The 19,765-nt window shown below is 42.6% G+C and overlaps 1 protein-coding gene across 1 annotated transcript in view; it reads left to right on the plus strand.

Moving 5' to 3' along the window:
- Positions 1–312: 312 nt before the first annotated feature.
- Positions 313–19,765, plus strand: part of cul2 (cullin 2) — a 28,965-nt gene continuing 9,512 nt past the window's right edge. The window contains exons 1-15 of the mRNA XM_083658156.1: positions 313–397; positions 1,614–1,752; positions 2,739–2,841; positions 2,972–3,066; positions 8,365–8,470; positions 8,750–8,832; positions 10,234–10,330; positions 11,058–11,168; positions 12,141–12,303; positions 16,002–16,126; positions 17,765–17,872; positions 18,129–18,188; positions 18,421–18,549; positions 18,808–18,894; positions 19,180–19,332. Of these exons, the coding sequence (XP_083514282.1) occupies positions 1,634–1,752; positions 2,739–2,841; positions 2,972–3,066; positions 8,365–8,470; positions 8,750–8,832; positions 10,234–10,330; positions 11,058–11,168; positions 12,141–12,303; positions 16,002–16,126; positions 17,765–17,872; positions 18,129–18,188; positions 18,421–18,549; positions 18,808–18,894; positions 19,180–19,332 (1,539 nt within the window). The 5' untranslated portion in view covers positions 313–397; positions 1,614–1,633. The remainder of the gene's footprint in view (positions 398–1,613; positions 1,753–2,738; positions 2,842–2,971; positions 3,067–8,364; positions 8,471–8,749; positions 8,833–10,233; positions 10,331–11,057; positions 11,169–12,140; positions 12,304–16,001; positions 16,127–17,764; positions 17,873–18,128; positions 18,189–18,420; positions 18,550–18,807; positions 18,895–19,179; positions 19,333–19,765) is intronic.

A 19,765-nucleotide genomic window follows, 5' to 3' on the forward strand; every position in this document is an offset into this window, starting at 1 on the left:
TCGTGATCGGAATAAAACAGGTTACAGTAGGCTAGTGATGAGTACATTCGAGAATTTGCACAATCCCTAAGAGGCTTCCGTAGTTTTAGCCGATACCATTTTAAAATGTAGGGATATTACATAGATATTACCTCCGGAATATGTGGTTTCGTGAGTTAATTCTGAATGGGATTTGTCCCACTCTTATACATAGGTGTAAATAGTATATGTGTTATTAAATAAACTACATTCCCTCAAACAAGCTTTGTAAAGATAAAACGTTCGTCCAATATACTCCTCCAGCTGATACAATGGTATAATCCAAGAGGTAGCGTAATGGAAGACCTGTAAGTGAGACACATCAAGCCTGTGACAGCGGAGAAACTTGAGTTTTATAACAAGTAAATACTGTACAGAGGTACGTACTGTTCAAAACTTATGGCTTGACCTCAGTGACTTGTTCTTGTTAACAATAATACCAGCGTTTGCTGTGCTGTCAGTGCAAATGTAGGGAAATTGCAACGAAGAAGCCCATATTTGCTAACGATAGCTAGGCTAACTCCCTGCTAGCTAACTTGCTGGTTGCCTCCGCAGGTAAAACTGTATTGACTTTAGCAGGAAGAAGTAGCATGCTAGGTAGATGCTAGTTAGCCTGTTAGCTAGCCTTCCTATTTTGGGATTGGCATTTCGCTAGCTAGTAACTTGCCATTTCCATAACTGCATGGTATATCTTTGTAGATAGGCTGTTTACTCAGTAATTATAACACTCCACGGTATAAGATGGATGTCGTTTGATATGAAATAACGTAACGAGCAAGGAAATTGTGCATGATGTTGCAATGTTTTCTGTGACGTTAAATCAACTGGTTTGAATGACGAGAACCATCACAGGGCCTGCTTTCTCCTCCTTGTAGGTAACCTCAGAATTATTGTGTCACAGATAAACCTAAGTCTTTACGGAAGTATATACTGGTATTCAGCAGTCTTGCGAAGCAAATTCCTCTGATACAATTGTATTCATGTGTAATGGTTACCCCATTGACTGTCTATGCACATTGTTGATAAGCGTTAATAGAGGCCATGAACTTGACCACAATGTTTATATCATATTTTGTTTGCCAGCTACCTTATTAATGTGAGCAGCTGATTTGAAGTAGATTATTTATCATAAACCTAATTTCTATTGACTTGGTTTGCATGTTGATGGAGACCTGTTAACTTTGCCCTTTATTCAACAGCTGTGTAATGCACAGTTATTTAAAGTCTTTATGATGGCAAATGTTGAGATTATTTGTATTGACTACTCCATAAATAATCTAGGGCTTCATACTAATAATCTGAATCACAGAAAAGGGGCACACAAATGTTGTTTGAGATTCAATTTCTTATATTTATTTTACTGCCTTGACAAAATATCAGTTTTTACTTTGTGTGCAAAGTCTGGTAGTGCTACTCATGCCTGGACCAATAACTTGAAACCTTTTCAATTAGGCTATATTGAGTTTTTGCTTTTAATTGCCTAAATGGCAAGATGCTTAGGTGGATTGGTACATTATGACAGACAAGACCAGTCAATTCTACAAATCCAGCCATGTGAATTTCTGTCGTCATTCATTCATTCATTTTTCTGTCAGGCTAAAAGAGAAACCATACAATGTCCTTGAAGCCGCGGGTGGTGGATTTTGACGAGACATGGAACAAGCTACTGACGACAATCAAGGCAGTTGTGATGCTCGACTACGTGGAGAGAGCCACTTGGAATGACCGGTTCTCGTATCCTATGCAAACTTGCCTAATATTTGAGTCTGTGATTTGAATCACAACACAAAAGTTTTCTGCTAAATTTCAGTACAGTGACTATGACTATGAATTGAACCACCTTGTCAGTACAATAAAGCAGCAGGCAGCATGCATAGAAATGATTGTATCAGACTTGTATAGCACCAAATATGCCGAATTCAAATAGGCACTGGTAGTTTAGAGAGTTATTTTACTAAGAGGGTGCGCAAAAATATGACTAATCAAATCAAAGCGCTGTCCCTGAATATAATACTGTAATACTTCAAGTGTGGGATGTCAAAAGCACAAAAGAGGTAAAAGCACTCACCTACCACCACCGAGACCAGTGTTCAATTCCTGGTAGCAGTACTTCCTGCTCGGTCAGACGTTCCTTTAGGCACAATTGGCCATGTGTGCGGGTGGGAAGCCGGTGGGGTATGAGTCCTGGTCGCTGCACCAGTGCCTCCTCTGGTCGATCGGGGCGCCTGTTCTGGGTGGAGGGGAACTGGGGCGAATAGCGTGATGCTCCCATGCGCTACATCCTGCCGGTGAAACTCCTCGCTGTCATGTGAAAAGAAGTGGGTGGCGGCTGCACATGTATCGGAGGAAGCATGTGCTAGTCTACGGCTCTCCCCAGTTCGGCAGAGGGGGTAGAGCAACGACTGCTGACTGGAACATCAGGGGGAATTGGCCAAGTTAAGACAATAAAATGGGGGGAAAGCAGGGGGAAAAAATTCTTTAAAAAAAAAGAAGGAAGCGGGGGACGTCAAAATGAAATGCAGAGCTATTAACTCCATTTGTATTTATTAGGGCTAAGGTACTGGTACTAAAGTGATTTGTAAGGAGTAGCTGAATAACAACAACAATAATAATATACAATAATATAATAATTCAGATAATTCATTTTAAACGTTTAAGTATGTTTGTAAAACAGAATGAAAACTTGTTTATCCCTGTTCTATTCTTAACTGTGACCCCAGTGACATTTATGCCTTGTGTGTTGCGTACCCAGAGCCCCTGGGTGAAAGATTGTACACAGAGACCAAGGTGTTTCTTGAGAATCATGTTCGGCAGTTGTACAAGGTAAACACTTTCAACAACTCTCCAGAGGCTGGCAAAGGACATTTGCAATGTATTTTGTTGTTGTTGTTGTTGTTGTTACCGCATTATGCTACTTCCTGTAACAGCTGTTGTGTATCTGTGTGCATTTCAGAAAGTCCTGGAATCAGAGGAGAAGGTTTTAGTGATGTACCACAGATACTGGGAGGAGTACAGCAAGGGAGCGGACTACATGGACTGCTTATACAGGTAACATTACTCCATTTGCTGTCCTCTATTTCTGCTTGGCGATGTGATACACAGATAGATACAGAATAAGCAAACGAATCACAACCTTGGTAATTATAGTAATAAAAGGTAAAGACTGAGTTGTAAGCTAGTGTGCTGAAGTTTGATGTGAGGGTTTTGAGGCCACTGTTCCAGACAGGACGTCTCACTTGCATGGGGTGGCCTTTCAGCTTACATTATAATATTACCTTGAAATGCATAGTGTGTGGTGCCAACAGCCATTTGGTCTCTCCTGATTCATTCTGAATCAATACCCGCTTGGAGAGGCGTCAGACCTATTTTTATGTGTACTTCCCTCCAGACTATGCCTGTGCATGTGTATGCCTTTGGGATTTATTGTGTCTTTGAGTGAGCGAGAGAGGAAGCGAGGCTGCAGACTTTAGTAGTAACATAGTAGCGCTAAACTCTTTATAGAGGAGAGGGTCACTTATTACCCTTCACTGACCCCCATGTGCATATACTTAATACCGGTATGTATATGCATACACTAGTTACTAGGGGTGTCACGATACACTCAGTTCACGATACGATACGTATCACGATACTGGGTTCACGATAACGATACGATAACGATACGATACGATACGATTTTAACAATATTTTTTTAAACTTGAATAATGACAATATATGACTGGAAAAGTAGTATTTTATTTGAAATGCACAAATACAAAACATGCTGTTGTGGGAAATTGTTATTACAATAACAACTAGAAAAAACATGAGATTGGAGATAAGGCTTATCTTGAAATAGAATTAGTTACACCGTCACTTAGATTTACTTTGAACTAAAAGGTTTCTCAGCAGTATAAATTCTCATTATGCATCTTCAGTTTTTCTTCAAACTCAAACAACAAGACTTTTCTTAATCTATTTTTTATGCATCTTCAGTTTTTCCTGTCAAGTAAACAGTTTTGCCAGAAACTCAATTGAATCGTTTCTCTCCTGTATAACTTCTCATGTGTCTCTTCAGAGACTTGTTCAACTGAACTACTTTCCACACATTGAACTTCAACAAACAAAGACGTTTCTTGGTCTATTTTTTGGAATTTTTTTTTTTTTTTTTTTTTTTTTTTTTTTTTGCGATATGAGATTTCATCTCAACGATACATATCGTGACGTTTTACTATCGCGAAATTTCGTGGGACGATATATTGTGACACCCCTACTAGTTACTGTCAAAGATGAGTTGAGATACAGTGGGTGAATCCCAATTCCCATCTTAACCCTCAATCTTAACCCTCAGTATAAAAAAATCAGCGCTCCCGCGAAGTGCTAGTGCTGTCCCGATTCTCAGAGTGTTAAGTTAAGGGTGGAGTTTAAGGGCTGTATGGCCCTCAGTTTTAAGATTTTCCAGGACCACCCTTGGCGGTGAGTGCGATCCCAGAATCCCTTGCGTGTCATCAGCTAGATCCATTCAGATGGAAGATGGTGGCGAAAGGAGGAAAAAAGCAGCACTACAAATGTAAGTATTTTCTTGTTAATAGAGATGTAAAAATTATGATAACCATTGTATTATCTTAAGCTGCGTTCACACCGACCTATTAAAGTTTTTCGCTGGCATCGAGTTTACATACAAAGTCAATGCAAACGAGCGATTGAGCGTATATTCGCCTGGGAGAAAAATCGCTGGGCGTCCGAGCGACAGAGACAGAGCGATAGGGAGAAAATACGCTCGTCGCCCGAGATGAAATATCCCAACTCAAGCAAAATTACGCTGGCATCAGTCGCTTGCTGTTCAATGCTGATTGGCTGCCGTGTGAGAGTGAGTCAAGGATCACACTGGCTTGGAACAAACCGCTGGTTTATTGTGTGGCAACAAACCGCATTGACAGGCTGACAGCTGACATGAAGTGAAGTCTGTACTACCGGTATAGAGCTCGCATTAGGAGCACGCTGATAGGCTTAGCTTGTAAACCACTACGGTGGCTAGTAGTGGACAAATATCATGACATTGCGTAACGTTATAGCCCCCAGATGTCCATCAATTATTGTGCCTATTGATGAGCGATTTAAACAGAGCGACAGAGTGATTCCAAAGGGTTCAGTCGAGCGACAGAGTGAAAAATAAATATCTCGGTGTGAACACAGCATGAGTTTAATGTTATTTTATTGATTTCCGTTTTGGAGCCTAACAACAATTGTTGTTGCTAACTATCGATAGACAGTAGCTGTGCTGGTGCGGTCAAGCCATATTATTATTATATTATAACATTGCTAACGTTGTTATGAAATGCCATAATTCTCGGTGGTAATGTCGTTGTTGAGTTTTTATCAAGATACAGCCTATGTGTAATGTTTGCACTGACATTTTGGTAACAATTTTGTAACTTTTGTAACAATTGTGTTAGGCTCCAAAACGGAAATCCATAAAATGACATTTAAACTAAGATAATACAATGGTTATCGTAATTTCTACATCTATATTAACAAGGAAATACTTACATTTGTAGGGGTGCTTTTTTCCTCTCCTTCTTCTTTTGAATTGACAGACTGGACGGAGCTTTGACGTATTGCTACCCCCCACAGTAGGGATGCCACGGTGTGGATATTTTCCCACCGGGTAATAAACACGTGACAACACCGGTTATACCGGTGACACCGTAAAAAAAAGTAAACAATAGGATTGTTAGTTCCTACTAGTGCATGTTGTCCCCGGGAACAATAACAGTGAGACACCAGTCTGATATCCTCAGCAGCAGCTAGACTACAGCGAACGTTACGTTATATGTATGTTGATAATAAAAGTTTTAAAGTAAGCAAGAGTCTATGCTTTAACCGTCCATTCTGTAGGGTCATAGAGACAAGACGCTGCTGCTGTGTAACGTATTAACGTTAGCGTGGACGCTCACAGCCATACAACACTGGCTGCCTCACAACTCTTGGCTGCATCTGACTATCGATGATCTGACTCGAGACAACTTTTCAGACGCCCGTTGAGACAATCTTTCTCAAAAGAAACTAACATTAGCGACACATCTGGAGACTTTTTCTGAAATGGGATTAACAATACCAGCAAGCAGCAGTAAGCAGGCAATCACGGAATGCTGGTAAGTAAGTCCTCCCGCTAGCAATGATGCTAAGTTAGCATCGACTTTTCGCTGTGGAAAAAAAGGCACATTTCCAGAGATGACCCGCAGTGACAACAGCATGCACACGCATGCAGGCTTAGCTAAAGGGTCTTACCTACATGTGTATGAGGAGAGCATAATTTGTGTTCATAAGATGCATAGCGCGTTAACTAACGTTAGTTGCTGGTCTAACCAGAACAGTGGAGCCACACTGCAGCAGAGGGAGCGCTTGTAATTGACCCCGGCGCACGCTGAAACTGCTGTGTTTTCCTTTCATTTCTTCCTCCATAAAAACAAACGGTTTTAACGGTGGACATGTTATGTAATCGGTGTAGCCCCCACTACCGTGTAAGACCGGTGACATCTAAAACCGCGCCAAGCCTACCCCACAGTCTGAAGACGTATCTGCCGGGTGTCCCATTTTAAAGTCGCAAGATAGCCCTTAACACTTAGTTTTGAGGGCTACTAAGATTGAGGGTTGAGCTTGAGGGTTAAGATTGAGGGTTAAGAAAAGATTTGGGATTGGGCCAGTGGACTGAGGTATTTTGTCTTATTGCCACATGATGAATGAAGTTGAAATGTTAACACCTCATGTTACTAGTACTACCGTCATTTTCAGGGTTATTTGGTGCTCTACACTAACTAGTCATTTTAGCTGTCATTTAGCACTTAGTCATGCTAGTGTTTTACACTTGTCAAATCTTGAGCTTATGAGAGGAATGGGGGCGAGTGTCATCGCTGTCCCACTGATAGAAGCAGACAACACAGCTGTGAAAACTACTTGTCATTTAAGGTGGATTGAGTCAGCCAATGGAGATTGGCATGATCTCAAAGTGTCTGTCAATCTGTCTGATAGCTGTAAAAACCTAATATTAATTTTTCATATTTGAATATTCTTTTCATTTTTATATTCAAATATATATTGGAATATAGAATATGACAGCCCATTGACGGCGATCCAGCTTCTAAGTACTTTTTCTTAGACCAGAAAATTAAGCTTCTTGATATTTATACTTAAATGTTATGTGCTTTGATGAAATATAAAACCCCAGTGAGAGGGGAAATGTCTCCTGATGTGAAAATGCTGAAATGTAGCCATTTGTGAAGTTTGTAGGTATAGCACTTTATTGCCATTAATGTCATTGTGTTTTAATCTGGCCTAACCTTTACTGCACTGTTCTTGATCCTTTACTGCACTGTTCTTGATCCTTTACTGCACTGTTCTTGATCCTTTACTGCACTGTTCTTGATCCTTATCTCCATCTCCATGTTTCTCTTTATTTGGCCTCGTTTCTTATTATCTGTTCACCTATTCTGAATACGATTATTTTGACCAGTGCAAAAACAAGAGAAGCTACACCCTCCTTTATCCTATGTTACACATAGCTTTTATAATAATAATAATAATAATTATTATTATTATTATTATTATTATTATTATTAATATTAATATGATTATTATTTAGCATAATTCTTTTTTATTTGATTGAGGATGGTTATACAGTGGTCACTGCAGCATTAGATCAAATGCATAAATACAATGCAATGCAATTGATGAAATTGTTCCTGTTAATTGTTTTACAAGAGGATTATATAAACACACATCAGTGTTGTAGTCACAAGTCTCGAGTCCCCAGCGTCTGAGTCCAAGTCTGAGTTACCAAAGAAGAGTCCGAGACGAGTTGAGTTCCCATTATCTGAGTCCAAGTCCGAGTCCAGAGTTACTGAACATGAGCTTGCGAATCCACATGTAGCTGGAACACACGTGCCTGCCCTTGCACAAAATTGAATAATGTCACAATATTAATATAGCTATCAATATCTTATGCCAAATTATTAGGGCCTATTACAAAAAAAAACAGTCTTCATCAATTATTCACAAGTCTGAGTCCGAGTCTCCAACTTCCGAGTCCAAATGCATGAATGCTCAAGTCCAAGTCGAGTCACAAGTCCTAAAAAAGAGTCTGACTCGACTCGACTACAACACTGGCGTGCACGCATGCGCACACACACACACACACACGCACACGCGCACGCACACACACGCACACACACACACACACACACACGCACACACACACACACACACACACACACAAAAGCTCTTTGAGATGAGGTTGATGCATTACGGCAGGATTTCTGCATTAACCTAAGTTGTTTAACACTCTCCCCAATCGCCCCTTTTGTTCAGGTATCTCAACACTCAGTTCATCAAGAAGAACAAACTAACAGAGGCAGACCTACAGTATGGCTATGGAGGAGTGGACATGAACGAGCCGCTCATGGAGATTGGAGAGGTATGCTCTCCGATTAACACACTGGTAGGAAATGCATCTCAGCTGAAGCCTTTGCAGATGGTAGACGTCCCTGCACGCGCACACATCCACACCCGACTGGGTTATTAGATCAAAGTGAGGAGAGTACATGTGATGAACCCAGGTCCAGATGTCACCTTACACCTGGCCGACACCAGGATCTGTCTGTGTTGTGGTGATATGCTGTATTGTCTTTGTTGTTGCAGACACCAGGATCTGTCTGTGTTGTGGTGATATGCTGTATTGTCTTTGTTGTTGCAGTTGGCGCTAGATATGTGGAGGAAGCTCATGATCGAACCCCTCCAGGCTGTCATGATCCGGATGCTGCTGAACGAAATCAAAAAGTTAGTTCTTCACACAAGCCGAGCCACCGGTGGTTATTTTGTGAAATGGGTTTTTCTTTGCCGAACGGACACACAATGAATATGTCTCGCCGTCTGCTTCTGGAGAGATAAGAGAAATTACTTATTTTCTGCTGCACCTGTTGCCCCACAGCTTTTATTAGTTAATTAGTTTGGGACTCCACCTGCTTTGCTCATGTCTTGTCCATGCATTTATTTTTTTAATTTTTATTATTATTGCAAAACCTGTGTCATGCAATATTTGTGGCACTGTTCTGTCGACAAAGTGGGGGTGCACTAGGGATGCCACGCTGTGGACATTTTCTCACTGGATAATAAACACGTGACCCGGTTACACCGTAAAAATAAATAATAATAATAATTTAACTGCTCTCAGTCCGACACACCCGTCAAGATAGTCATAATGCAAGCGTGGTAGGGATGTCAGGTTAACCACAGAGAATAGTTTGGAGCAGTTACGTTTGTCGGTCTATAAATTAGGCTACTTTGCACACAGACCTTTCTACCCCATGTTTCTCAGTCAGCTCCTCCCATCCCTGCTGCTGCGCGCTGTTGTGAGCGCTGTCTGTCAGCCTCACATAACGTTAAACACTGGGGAAAGACTCTCCTCCTGGAGAAAAGAAACTAACATCATTAGCCACAAATTTGGGATTATTTTCTGGCCATGGGATTAACGTGTCCAGCAAGCAGCAGTAAACCAGGCAATGACGATAGCTGAGTAGCATCAGACAGCATGTGCTTTTATCACAGCTAAGTCATCAATGCTAATTATTACCATCAATGTTGGCGGAGGTTTAGCTAACATATTAGCATCAATGCTAGCGGAGATTTAGCTCTGTTAAAACCACATTTCCAGAGATGGCAGTGGCAAGAGAATACACACAGGCGTAGATAAGGGTCTTACCTACATGTGTGAGGGGGGATTGTGTTCACAACATGTACAACTAAGGGTTACTTGCTGGTCTGTCTAACCAGAGATATGATGCACTCAGACAGCCAGGATAGAGGGAGCGCTTGTAATATACACCAGCGCAGCTAAGTGCATGCTGAAACTGGCACGAGCGGGTGGAGTTGAAGGTGTTACCGGTGGGCATGTTATGTAATCGGTGTATGCCTCACCACCGTGTAACACCGGTAACACCTATTATCGCGGCAAGCCTAGGGTGCACAACTGCACAAGTGTGATGAATAAGCACTTATCAACGCAGCATAAAAGTTACCCAGTGGCTTGTCCCCCCCCCCGCCCTCCCCTCCCCCAAAAAAGTAAAAGGTTCCAACACAAGATTTCGAAGGATTTGGATTCTAGCCAAGTATCTAGCCTCTACTCACACAAAACTAGCACTGTAAAAAGATCAGTCCTAACACCAGCTTCTTTTCTTCCAGTGACCGTTGCGGCGAGGACCCTAACCAGAAGGTAATCCATGGGGTCATCAACTCCTTTGTTCATGTTGAACAGTACAAGAAGAAGTTCCCGCTGAAGGTGAGACAGCAGCACCTCCTCTGATGCTCTCCCAATCAATCATATTTGCACTGTGCTGTGTTACATGGTCTATCGTTCAGACTATTCAGCTATTGTTGATGTTGATCTGGCCAAATCCAAAACCAAGATCGCAAATCCAAAACTTGCATAGAAAGGCATCTTTCAATTTCTGCTCCTAGGCATACAGCTGCCATTATTTCTAATGATTCCTGCGTCATCTCATTATTTCCCGTTTCTGTGTATTGTCATGATCACACAGGGGCGACTCCAAATAGTCGCAAAATGTGCTTATGAAACAAGGATTATTCCATTCCGGCTATATTGGGGTGCTGAATGTCTGATTTTACATAGAATTGCTTGGTTTCTCCCAATAGATCATGATATATAGCCTATTTTGGTATAAGTATCAGCCTATTAATACCGTAAAACCAAGTCCCAATTAAACCATACAAATCAAACAAGCTCATGCCAATGAATTTTCTGATTACCATATAGCCTTGTTAAAAGAAAGAAAAAAGAATAGTAGAATGTTCGTATTGAACAGCCAAATCTGATTTGACTGGCAGAATTATGAGACGGGTACAGCCCTATGATCACATGATCACATGATTAATGTGCACTGTTCCCTGATGATTGTGGACTGTAAATAATAGAGTGGCCATCCAGGCTTATGTGTGACTGCGTTGGCCAGATCATGTGTGATTCACCTCCTCTGCCTGTGTTTCAGTTTTATCAGGAAATCTTTGAAGGGCCATTTCTGACGAGAACGGGAGAGTATTACAAACAGGAAGCCTCCAATCTACTGCAAGAATCCAATTGCTCACAGTATATGGAAAAGGTAGGCTGAATGGAGAGATGGTTGTTTCTTTTGTGGTAGGGGAGGAGGGGGGCAGGTTTGTATGTCATAGTGTTTTGCGCACGCACAATGTCTCCCTCTCTCTCTCTCCCTCAGTCTCTCTACCCCTCTCTCCTCTCTCCTCCCTCAGTCTCTCTCGTGACTTTGTGTGTGAGTGAATTCTGAATTTCTTAAATTTCACCCCTGACATATACGGTAATACAAATAAACTAAATCTAATACTGAAAACTAAACTGAAACTAAACATTTTTCAGCAATAAAAACTAAACTGAAACTAAAGATTAAAAACTAAACTGAAACAAACAAACCCACTGTGGAAACTAACTAACTGAAACTAAACCCCTAGTGTAAACAAAAATTAAAAACAAAACTGGTTAGTTCTGATGACGCCCACAGTGCAGCCTGGCGCCTGTGTGTGGGGGCATGTGGGTGGGTGGGTGGGTGGGTGTGTGTGTGTGTGGGCGTGTGTGTGTGTGTGTGTGTGTGTGTGTGTGTGTGTGTGTGTGTGTGTGTGGGCGGGCGGGCGTGTGGGTGGTTGGGCGTGCTGGGTGATTTTAATCTGGTGACATAAGAGTTTTAATCTGACTATTAGCCGTACCGTTTACCCGCCAAGAGCGAGATCACAGACCCCTGGACAACTTCACACATTATTCTCTCTCTCCCCCGTTCCCTCTCCACGGACTGCGAATCAATTGGCAATAATCAGATTTCTCTGATAGATGTATCCCTCTGGCCTGTAAACAGGATAATCAGCCAGGCTTTACCCGGCACCAGGGCAGTGTATGAATGGCGGTGGACAGAAAATAAGGTTACTTTTTTGATCCCGTTTGACTGATTTGTTGGCATCCTGGCGTATGTTATCAACAAGGAGCCAGCCTGTCTTACACTAAACTGTGTCAACAAATCTCTCCCTGCCGTGACGTCCTTCTCTCTTCCTCTTGTCACCTCCTCCAGGTCTTAGGGCGGTTGAAAGACGAGGAGGTGCGATGTCGGAAGTACCTGCACCCCACCTCCTATGCCAAAGTCATCCACGAATGCCAGCAGAGGATGGTGGCGGATCACCTGCAGTTCCTCCACGGGGAGTGCCAGAGCATCATCCGGCAGGAGAAGAGAGAGGGTCAGTCCACTCCTGTCCTCATTGTGTTGCATGCCGTGTTTTCCTTTGTTGCAAATCCCACCCACCCCCTACACGCCCCACCATGTTTCAACTAGACTTTTTTTTGGGGCCGGTGTGCAGCATGCACAGCAGGGCCCCTACATTCGACTCTGTCGCCCAGACCATTTGAGCACGGATTCAGGTTCTAAATGTATTTCCACACTCCCAGCATGCATTTCGGCATAAGCAGAGGCAGAACGCAGCAGAGAAGACGCCATAAGCTCCGGAAAGTTTTTTACAATTTAAGGTTTTATTTCATCACTAAATTAATTTCTGATGACTTTTGATGCCTACAAGCAGGGTAGTAGGTTTCAATAAGTGCCACTTTACGAACATTTATGGCGAAACATGGCAAAAGGTTCCAGAGCACAATTGGCTGCATCTACATCAGCTGAGCTTTTTATTTGTGTAGTACTGCAGGCGGCCTCTGCGCTGGTTTGCGCAATACCCTCAAGAACGCATCATCTCAAACTGCCAACAGCGTCATGTGTGCTTGTGACCTAGCAAGTTAATTCTTCCAAGAACGACTAGCAAGAACGTTCTCCCCAAGAACACAAGAACAAGAACGCATTCTTGGTATTGAGAAACGGCCCAGGTATACTGTGGCTAGCTCGTTACACGGACACGGAGGACGCTGCAGCTCCACACTACTTTTTTGCTCGTTACACAGAGGACGCTGCAGCTTCACATGCCACAGTAAGGGTAATGAATATGCTACGTGAACGTTAGCAGGTACTTTAGCCTATGCAGTAGGCTAAGTAATAGGCTATCATCTCATTGTTGCTAGGTATGTCTCCACTATATGCACTCGCGGAGTGGAGACATGAGGAGTCTTTGTTTAGAAAGAGCTGGGGGGAGGGGGGTGCTGGCGAGTGGAGTCCGTAGCAGTTGTATAACATAACACAATAGACAGGCAGTAATTTAAATGAAATCTCCATAACGTTACAGCGTATAATAACCAATTGCCCGAACGATTAATTAATATGCTACATGAACGTTAGCAGTCCATAACGTTACAGCGTATAATAAGCTATTCCCCGAACGATTAATTAATTAATATGCTACGTGAACGTTAGCGGGTACTTTAGCCTATGCAGTAGGATAAGTAATAGGCAATAGGCTACCATGCACCGGCCCTATGCCAGGTTTCCACCTGGCCTTGTTTAAATTCCTTCTTCTTTTTTTTGTTTAGTTTTGGTCTCTGTAAGCGAGTTCGGTTCGGTTCCCGGTTAAAGAGTCAATCATTCATCATTAAGCCACTATCCTCGGTTCGGGCTCCAGTGTATGGCTCTGCGTTTCAGCCTCGCGCCAAACATTTCCCCACACACACGCTCCTTCATCCATTGCAGGAGACCTCTACACTTCCTGCCGAACCCCAGGAAATGATGTCAGAGAGCAAAGTCAGCGAATACAGCAGCCCAAAAGCTCGACCCGTGTGAATTCCTCCTATGATTGACAGTCACCCTAGTTAAGTTAGCCAAGGACTACTCCTGAATTGACGCACCTGAATGGCGTGACCTTATCAGCTGTTCATGAAACTGACCAATGAGAGCTCATAAACTGACACATGGCGTCTTACGTAACCTCTGACGTTCTGCCCCGTAACATTATTCTGTCTGGCACCTGGTTAAGCCTGGGATGTTTTTACTCTGCTCACCCACTCACTCTGTCTGTACCCATTTACACATTCACTGTACATGGGCTTACATTAAAAAAAAAAACACACAAGGATAAACTACCTACTCTAGTGTCAAGAGAACATAATTGTTATTGTCCAAGCTGTCCAAACGATACTTTTCAGGACTGCAGTATTGATTTAGCTTGTAGCTAATGAATTCTCCACACACAGACCATGTGCAGCTGTGGGAGTTCGAGCTAACTGTGTGTCTTTGTGCAGACATGGCTAACATGAACTAACTGTGTCTTTGTGCAGACATGGCTAACATGAACTAACTGTGTCTTTGTCTAGACATGGCTAACATGAACTAACTGTGTGTCTTTGTGCAGACATGGCTAACATGAACTGTGTGTCTTTGTGCAGGCATGGCTAACATGAACTAACTGTGTCTTTGTGCAGACATGGCTAACATGAACTAACTGTGTGTCTTTGTGCAGACATGGCTAACATGAACTAACTGTGTGTCTTTGTGCAGACATGGCTAACATGAACTAACTGTGTGTCTTTGTGCAGACATGGCTAACATGAACTAACTGTGTGTCTTTGTGCAGACATGGCTAACATGAACTAACTGTGTCTTTGTGCAGACATGGCTAACATGAACTAACTGTGTGTCTTTGTGCAGACATGGCTAACATGAACTAACTGTGTCTTTGTGCAGACATGGCTAACATGAACTAACTGTGTGTCTTTGTGCAGGCATGGCTAACATGAACTAACTGTGTCTTTGTGCAGACATGGCTAACATGAACTAACTGTGTCTTTGTGCAGACATGGCTAACATGAACTAACTGTGTCTTTGTGCAGACATGGCTAACATGAACTAACTGTGTCTTTGTGCAGACATGGCTAACATGAACTAACTGTGTGTCTTTGTGCAGACATGGCTAACATGAACTAACTGTGTCTTTGTGCAGACATGGCTAACATGAACTAACTGTGTCTTTGTGCAGACATGGCTAACATGAACTAACTGTGTGTCTTTGTGCAGACATGGCTAACATGAACTAACTGTGTCTTTGTGCAGACATGGCTAACATGAACTAACTGTGTCTTTGTGCAGACATGGCTAACATGAACTAACTGTGTCTTTGTGCAGACATGGCTAACATGAACTAACTGTGTGTCTTTGTGCAGACATGGCTAACATGAACTAACTGTGTGTCTTTGTGCAGACATGGCTAACATGAACTAACTGTGTGTCTTTGTGCAGACATGGCTAACATGAACTAACTGTGTCTTTGTGCAGACATGGCTAACATGAACTAACTGTGTCTTTGTGCAGACATGGCTAACATGAACTAACTGTGTGTCTTTGTGTGCAGACATGGCTAACATGAACTAACTGTGTGTCTTTGTGCAGACATGGCTAACATGAACTAACTGTGTGTCTTTGTACAGACATGGCTAACATGAACTAACTGTGTCTTTGTGCAGACATGGCTAACATGAACTAACTGTGTCTTTGTGCAGACATGGCTAACATGAACTAACTGTGTCTTTGTGCAGACATGGCTAACATGAACTAACTGTGTCTTTGTGCAGACATGGCTAACATGAACTAACTGTGTGTCTTTGTGCAGACATGGCTAACATGAACTAACTGTGTCTTTGTGCAGACATGGCTAACATGAACTAACTGTGTCTTTGTGCAGACATGGCTAACATGAACTAACTAACTGTGTCTTTGTGCAGACATGGCTAACATGAACTAACTAACGGTGTGTCTTTGTGCAGACATGGCTAACATGAACTAACTAACTGTGTGTCTTTGTGCAGACATGGCTAACATGAACTAACTAACTGTGTCTTTGTGCAGACATGGCTAACATGAACTAACTAACGGTGTGTCTTTGTGCAGACATGGCTAACATGAACTAACTAACTGTGTCTTTGTGCAGACATGGCTAACATGAACTAACTAACTGTGTCTTTGTGCAGACATGGCTAACATGAACTAACTAACTGTGTCTTTGTGCAGACATGGCGAACATGTACACACTGCTGCGGGCCGTGTCCAGTGGTTTACCTCACATGATCCAGGAACTGCAGGTCCACATCCACAACGAGGGACTCCGAGCTACCAGTAACCTCTCTCTGGAAAACGTCAGTACTACAGCTCTGTGTGTGTGTGTGTGTGTGTGTGTGTGTGTGTGTGGGGGGGGGGGGGGGTGGGGGTGGGTGGGTGGTATTCTGTGTATGTGTGTGTGCGAGCAGGAGAAAGCATTTCCACTATATTTCTATGCCTCCGCCAGCGACAGCCAGGCCGGCGGCATTATGGATTCGGGTTGTACGTCCGTCCAATGTTCGCGATATCTGAGGAACCCATTCCTTGACGGAATTTCATCAAATTTGCCTCAAACATTGACTTGCACTCAAGGATGGACTGATTCTATTTTGGTGGTCAAAGTTCAAGGTCACTGTGACCTCACGACCGCCATTTTCAAGCTCGTTAACGCAATATCTCAGTAATGCCTTGATGGAATTTCTTTGAATTTGCCTCAAACGTCCACTTGGAGTCAAGGATGAACGGATTAGATTTTGGTGGTCAAAGGACAAAGGTTAAGGTCACTGTGGCCTCACGGACGTCATTTTCAAGCTTGTTAACGCAATATCTCAAGAACACCTTGACGGAATTTCTTGCAATTTGCCTCAAACGTTCACTTGGACTCAAGGATGAACTGATGAGATTTTGGTGGTCAAAGTTCAAGGTCACTGTAACCTCACGACCGCTTGTTTCATGCTCGTTAACGTGATATCTCAGGAACGCCTCGACAGAATTTCATCTAATTTGCCTCAAACGTCCACTTGGACTCAAGGATAAACTGATTACATTTTGGTGGTCAAAGGTCAAGGTCACTGTGACCTCACGAACGCCATTTTCAAGCTCAGTAATGACATAGCTCAGTAACACCTTGACAGAAAATTTTCTTCACATTTGGCTCAAACGTCAAAGTCTGGACAGACATGCATGTCGACTGCTCATTTGCTGGCGGAGGCATATAACCGCGGTGCGGTCGTTCTAGTTTTCTTTATACCTGTGAGGGCTGAAGGTAATTATAGTGTTACTTCCACATTTGTGCATGTTTTGATTCTCACACAAGTTGTTATTGTTGTCATAAGTTATAAGTGGTCAAAGAACTTAAATTTAGCTTGATTTGACTACTTTTTCATGGTAAAACCATTACATTTCCCTGCACTTGTAGGATGAATGAATTATAACTACAGTGAAAATTTCACAGTACAAACATTGTACTAGGATGATCGCTAGTACAACATCTAGCTTCTCAGTCAACCATTCATGTATATTAAGCCCTAATAGTTTCAGTTTGTTCATTCAGTCATCACCATTCACAATATGCAGGCTATTGGAAGAATTCAAGATAAATATAATCACAGAAGCCACACACTAAGAGAAGGATACTGCAAAGTGCAAACTGCACTCAACTGAGCATTCAAATATTCAGATGCTGAACTATTTGGCACAGCCCTAACTTGTTATTACTTGTGTTTTGGGCTAAATGTTAATATTCTCATACCACCTTTTCTCCCACAGAGGTGGCAGTGTTCTGTCTGTAGTGGCCTATTGTTTTAAAATGGACACGGGGAAAGGCTGCAATGAATAGTGTGGCAATCACTTTTGATATTATACATGATTGATATTATAAAATGTATAAACGAAGCTTTCGCTGCACATCATTCCTGTACTAATGCATCTTTGTCTTTCTCCTCTGGCTCCTCTAGATGCCAACCCAGTTTGTGGAGTCGGTGCTGGAGGTTCACAGTAAATTTGTTCAGCTCATTAACACAGTTCTGAATGGAGATCAGCACTTCATGAGTGCACTTGATAAGGTATGACTTCAAAGGCCAGTGCTTAGTGGAACAGCACAGGAATTACTCATAACAAGATACAGCCACTAGAGGGCAAAAGTGAGGAGGTTGTTGAGAAGCTCCCTATTCCCCAATATGATTGTGTTCTATAAAAAAAAACTGCTGTTAGCTAGAGTTAGTTGAATTTGGCAACATGTTTGAAAGTCTTTTTCATCATTGCAATTGTGTGCCTCAATCTGTCAGGTGTTGTTTGTTTGACATGTTCTCTCTTTCTCAGGCTTTGACGTCTGTAGTGAACTACAGGGAGCCCAAGTCCATCTGCAAAGCCCCTGAACTGGTGATTGCACACACACACACACACACACACACACACACACACACACACACACACACACACACACACACACACACACACACACACACACACACACACACACACACACACACACACACACACACACACACACACACACACACACACACACACACACACACACACACACACACACACACACACACACACACAGGGCCTTGACCTGGTCTCATCCCCCTTGTGTCCCTCTGTACAGCTGGCCAAGTACTGTGACAATCTGCTGAAGAAGTCTGCGAAAGGAATGACGGAGAACGAGGTGGAGGACAAGCTGACCAGTTTCATCACAGTGTTCAAGTACATAGACGACAAGGACGTCTTCCAGAAGGTGACCAAGCCTGCACTGATTCACTGATTCATCCGAATTAAACAACCGCATACCAATTAGAAAATGGTTATAAAAACACACTTGTTTTCTCTGGCGGTTTCTTGGGCGTAAAATATTACGTAGTCTTGTAGCATGTGTCAATTTTAGTATCTTCAATAGTCTCAAAATACACAACACAATAGATTTGTCCCTCCATCACCAAAGTGTCTCTTCTCAGTATTTGTTGTTTGAAGTCTTGTTTTTTTCTGGTTTTCACAGTTTTATGCCAGAATGCTAGCAAAGCGGTTAATACATGGCCTATCATTATCAATGGACTCAGAAGAAGCCATGATCAACAAACTAAAGGTAAATGTACAACTGATGGAAATTAAAAACATGGTGTGCTTTGTGTTTCACAAAGCCAGGGCCTTAAGGAAAAGTCACTGGTACTCTGAATCTTAGCTGGGAGTGGAACCGGCCCACAAAGCATGTGATTAATTCGACCCCCCTGTGGTTATCTGTCATCAAGTGTCATATTTGCGAGTGACCACAAAGGACACACTCATAATGTTCCCCTCCTTCCTCTCACCTTGTCCTCTCTGTGACCCCCGCTGGCCAAACTTCCTCCCCCCCCTATCCTTAATCCTGCAGCAAGCTTGCGGCTACGAGTTCACGAGCAAACTCCATAGAATGTACACAGACATGAGCGTGAGCGCCGACCTCAACAACAAGTTCAACAATTTCATCAAGACCCAGGAGGCGGTGGTGGACCTGGGGATCAGCTTCCAGATCTACGTATTACAGGTGAGGTGGAGGAGAGGATGCAGGCGACGGGACGGGCAGAAGGGACGGAGTGATGGCCAATAGATAGATGTGGATCTCAATGTCTGCTTTCCAACTGATATAAAACGGCTAGTGAGTGTTGGACGGACAAATGAGAGATATTGTAATAGAGAGATTGTAGGGTGGGTAAGGGGGCGTGACAATAATATACCTAAGCTGTGATCTAATTGTCCCTTGTGCTGTTTGGCTGAGCATTTATGGAGAAATGTCCCTTTAATGTAAAAGAAGCTTGGGAGAGAGCAGGTTTGTCAATGGGAATTGGTTTATCAAGTAGACAATATTCATAACAGGACAGCTAGAGCTGTGGCCAGTGCAAAAGGACACATTTTAATACCACCAGTATTATGATCTTTATTATTGAATATATTCAAAGTGTAGAAAGAAAGATGATAGA

Source organism: Poromitra crassiceps (genome assembly GCF_964638095.1).
Source record: "Poromitra crassiceps genome assembly, chromosome: 2".
Lineage (NCBI taxonomy): Eukaryota > Metazoa > Chordata > Actinopteri > Beryciformes > Melamphaidae > Poromitra > Poromitra crassiceps.